Source organism: Rhipicephalus microplus, chromosome 10 (assembly GCF_043290135.1).
Source record: "Rhipicephalus microplus isolate Deutch F79 chromosome 10, USDA_Rmic, whole genome shotgun sequence".
Classification (NCBI taxonomy): domain Eukaryota; kingdom Metazoa; phylum Arthropoda; class Arachnida; order Ixodida; family Ixodidae; genus Rhipicephalus; species Rhipicephalus microplus.
Window position 1 is genome coordinate 101,775,179 of NC_134709.1, and position 4,632 is coordinate 101,779,810.

Genomic DNA, 4,632 nt, shown 5'->3' on the forward strand with positions numbered 1-4,632 from the left:
CAACAACATGGAAAACCGCCACAGTCATTCTGATACCTAAACCAGGAAAACCACTCACTATCGAGAACCTTCGGCCAATATCCCTCACATCCTGTGTCGGCAAGGTACTCGAGCATGTTATTCACACTCGACTACAAAAGTACATGAAAGAACATGCCCTCTACCCGCATACAATGCTCGGATTCCGCCCTAAACTTTCGACACAAGACGTGATGCTGCAACTGAAGAGTCGCATTATCGACGGTGAAGACGGCTGTCGGTGTGGGACACGTGCTGTTCTGGGGCTAGACCTTACCAAGACATTTTACAATGTGCTACATTCATCCATCCTTGCTGCCCTCGCCACGCTCAACTTAGGCGGGCGTACCTACCGCTACATCCGCAACTTTTTAACGGACAGGACAGCCACACTCTCGGTCAACAATTTGCCTGCACCTTCCATCATTCTCGGTGGGAAAGGGACACCACAGGGGTCGGTCGTCTCTCCATTCCTTTTCAACCTGGACATGCTTCACCTTGCACCACTTCTAGAAGATATCACCGAACTCTACCACAGCATATACGTGGACGATATCACCTTGTGGATTGCCAGAGGTAGTGACGGAGAGATACAAGATGCCCTTCAATTGGCGATTGATGGAATGACAACTTACGCTGAACAACGAGGATTGTCCTGCTCGCCCGAAAAGTCAGAGTTACTCGTCTATCGACCTAGATCTCCTTACAACAGAGACCTTCCCACGATAAATCTGAATGTGCAACATCACCCTATACGAACAGTCCCCACCATTCGCGTATTGGGCTTCCCCATTCAGCAGAACAGCGGCGAATTGGAAACCATGCAACTACTACACCATCATGTCTATCAGACAATTAGGCTATTCTCCCGCATCGCCAATAAACAGCACGGCATGAAAGAGGCCAATCTCATACGTCTGGTGACCGTCTTCTCCACAAGCAGAATCCTTTACGTTGCTCCATTTATGAAACTTATGCTCACCGACAAGAAAAAACTAAACATAATGATCAGGTGCTGCTACAAGTTCGCGCTGCATCTCCCCATGTCTACGCCCAACGCGAAACTCAATGACCTAGGACTTCACAATACTATAGACGAATTCATTGAAGCCCAACGTATATCGCACTACGAACAATTAGGCCAAACTCCTACAAGGCGTCATCTCATGTGCTCACTCGGCATGCCTTACGTCTGCCAGTTTGGCCAGAAACTCCCAATTCCTTCGGACATTCGCGACACTTTCGTGATTCTCCCCATACCACGCAATATGCACCCTGAATATAACGTGGAAAGACGAGTACACTGCGCCAAGCAACTAGGCAAGCGTTACGCGAAAGCCACGTACGTGGCGTATGTAGACGCAGCAGAATATCTTACGCATCGGGCCATGGCCTTCGCTGTCGCCACCAGGCCGCAGTACATAATTACCGCAACTGGCTCCATTCGCGCAAACAAACCAGAAGATGGCGAAGAAGCAGCCATCGCTCTCGCCTACGCTTCAACCCAAGCATCCTGCATCATCAGCGACTCCAAGCCTGCCATCCGCAAATTTACCAAAGATTTGATCTCCCAACCGGCGCTCCGAATTTTCACAAGTACACCTCTGTTACGTCGTCGCCGCGTTGAGATCATCTGGACTCCGGGCCACTCGGGGCTCGCGGGGAACGAACACGCTCATGACGCCGCCTGAGCTCTCGTCCACTGGACGCGTGATCCAACAAAGCACCACCCCTCGTCACATGACGCGGCTGAGTGAGAGATGATGGTCTCCTCGTTTTGCGACAATAAAAGGGACAGAATGGTTACCTTTGGAGAAATCCTAATGTAGTACCGCAAGGCCAGACCTAAATACCCACCACCAGACAAGTGCCTTAGTAAACAGCAGTCCACTACCTGGCGTCTATTACAGACACGCACTTTCCCCTGTCCGTCACTGTACAGCCGTATTTTCTCCGCTATTCACACACCACAATGCAAAACGAGCGGTGCACCTAACGCTGAGCTCGGCCATATTATATGGGCCTGCCCCGAAGCTACTCACTCAGTTAAACACAGCACGAAGCCTACATTCACAATCACCACGGCCGAGCAGTGGGAGGCTTTGCTGCTCTGCACGTGCCCGGAGGACCAGCTCTGGGCTGTCCGGCTGGCCGAAGACGCCGCCAGGATTGAAGGCCTGGCCACCGCCTGAGGAAGGTGGTTACAGAGGGGCCCGTCTCCCGGCCCCCCGCCACTTTTGACCCCAGCAGGGACACATGAATAAGGTTTCTTCTCTCTCTCTCTCTCTCGTTTCGTGACGGAGTGACACCGGATGTGCTGAAACGCGCATGCTTCAAGGCAACGCAGCGCGGCACTCGCCTGCGAGTATACGGCTAGACCGGCGCCTGGCGTGCCCCGCCGCGGTGGTCTAGTGGCTAAGGTACTCGGCTGCTGACCCGCAGGTCGCGGGTTCGATTCCCGGCTGCGGCGGCTGCATTTCCGATGGAGGCGGAAATGTTGTAGGCCCGTGTACTCAGAGTTGGGTGCACGTTAAAGAACCCCAGGTGGTCGAAATTTCCGGAGCCCTCCACTACGGCGTCTCTCGTAATCAAATGGTGGTTTTGGGACGTTAAACCCCACAAATCAATCAATCAATCGGCGCCTGGCGTGGCAACGCCGGCGTTACGTGACTAAATCAATGCCGGTGAGCACGCGCACCGCATCATGTCGAAATGCACTGGTACCTTGACTGTCGCATGTAGCCATGTTCTCACATGCCACATTTCAAGCTTATCATGTTTACACCAGTCACATACCTTCGTCATCCATTGGCGTCACGTAATACTGATTTCGGCATACTTTAAGGTATTGTAACGGCCGCGAGCGCATCATCAGTGTGGCATGCACTCATGTTGTTACATGACACGCATGTCGAGATTATCATGTTTGGATGTGTCATTTACCTATGTCGCCCGTCCGCGTCGCGTATTACCGAGTTTGGTACATGTGAAGCTAGCCAAACGGCCTCGAGTGCATCATGAGCGTAGCATGTGGTCATGTTGTTGATTAAAAATGAATCTCATGATTATCATGTTCGCTCCAGGATCATACCTTCGTCATCTATTCACGTCCTGTATTACCGAATTTTGTATAAGTGAAGCTAGCGAAACGGCAGCGAGCGCATCATAAGCGTGGCATAGTCATGTTGTTACATAACACGCATATCATGATTATCATGTCTGCACCAGTCTCGTACCTTCTTCACCCATTGGCGTCGCGTAATCTGAAATTTGGCTTACGTTTAGCTAGCGAAATGGCTACGAGCGCATCATCAGTGTGGCATGTAGTCATTTTCTAACATGACACGAATCTCACGATTATCATGTTTGCACCAGTCGCATACCTTCGCCATCTATTGCCGTCACGTAATACCAATTTTGGCATACTTTAAGATAGTGAAACGGCCGCGAGCGCATCATCAGTGTGGCATGTAGTCATGTTGTCCCATGACACGCATGTCGGGATTATCATGTTTATATGTGTCATCAACCCATGTCTTCTATTTGCGTCGCGTAATGCTGAGTTTGGTACATGTCAAGCTAGCAAAACGGCCGCCAGCTCAACATGAGCGTGTGACGTAGTCATTTGGTTACATGACATGCATTTCATGATTATCGTCTTTACACCAGTATCATACATTCGTCATCCATTCACGTACCCTAATACCGAATACCGAATTTTGTAGAACTGAAGATAGCGAAACGGCCGCGGGCACATCGTGAGCGTGGCATGTAGTCATGGTGTTACATGATACGCATGTCATGATTTTCATGTTAGAGTCTGTCGGTTGTGTTCGCCATGTAATCAGGTCATACCATATAGACAGGGCACGGTGGCACCGCAACGATGTGGATCGCTCACAACCCTTTTCTTCTTGCCGTGCAGTTACTTGGTGTCCTGCGTGCTGAGGGCTGCTTAAACCTCGTCACGCTGAACCCTTCTACGCATGCAACACCACTGTTCCCCTGCGACATCTGCAATCACAGCACCGGAAATCTGGTCTCGCAACCGTTCAGCAGACTGCCTTGTCATTCTACGTCATTGGATGCAGAGGACTACGCGCATGAGCTGCGCGGAGCGACATTTTTCAGGGAGCCTATAAAGAGACACCCGTTCGACGACTCGGTCACAGGGCACGGTGGCACCGTAACGATTTGGATCGCTCACAACCCTTTTCTTCTTGCCGTGCATTTACTTCGTGTCCTGCGTGCTGGGGGCTGCTGAAACCTCGTCACGCTGAACGCTTCTACGCATGCAACGCCACTGTTTCCCTGCGACATCTGCAATCACAGCACCATAAATCTGGTGTCGCAACTGTTCAGCAGACTGCCATGTCATTCTACGTCATTGGATGCAGAGGACTGCGCGCATGAGCAGCGCGGAGTGACACCTTTCAGGGAGCCTATAAACAGACACCCGTTCGACGACTTGCTCACAGGGCGTGGTGGCACCGCAACGATGTGGATCGCTCACAACACTTTTCTTCTTGCCGTGAAGTTACTTGGTGTCCTGCGTGCTGAGGGCTGCTTAAACTTCGTCACGCTGAACGCTTCTACGCATGCAACACCACTGTT

At 51.2% G+C, this 4,632-nt stretch overlaps 1 protein-coding gene across 1 annotated transcript; it reads left to right on the forward strand.

Annotated features, from left to right (window-relative positions):
- The first annotated feature begins 212 nt into the window (after positions 1-212).
- Positions 213-1,709, forward strand: LOC142774345 (uncharacterized). Its single transcript, XM_075874736.1, has one exon. It carries the CDS (start codon positions 213-215, stop codon positions 1,707-1,709), a length of 1,497 nt encoding a protein of 498 aa, XP_075730851.1.
- The last annotated feature ends 2,923 nt before the right edge of the window (positions 1,710-4,632 follow it).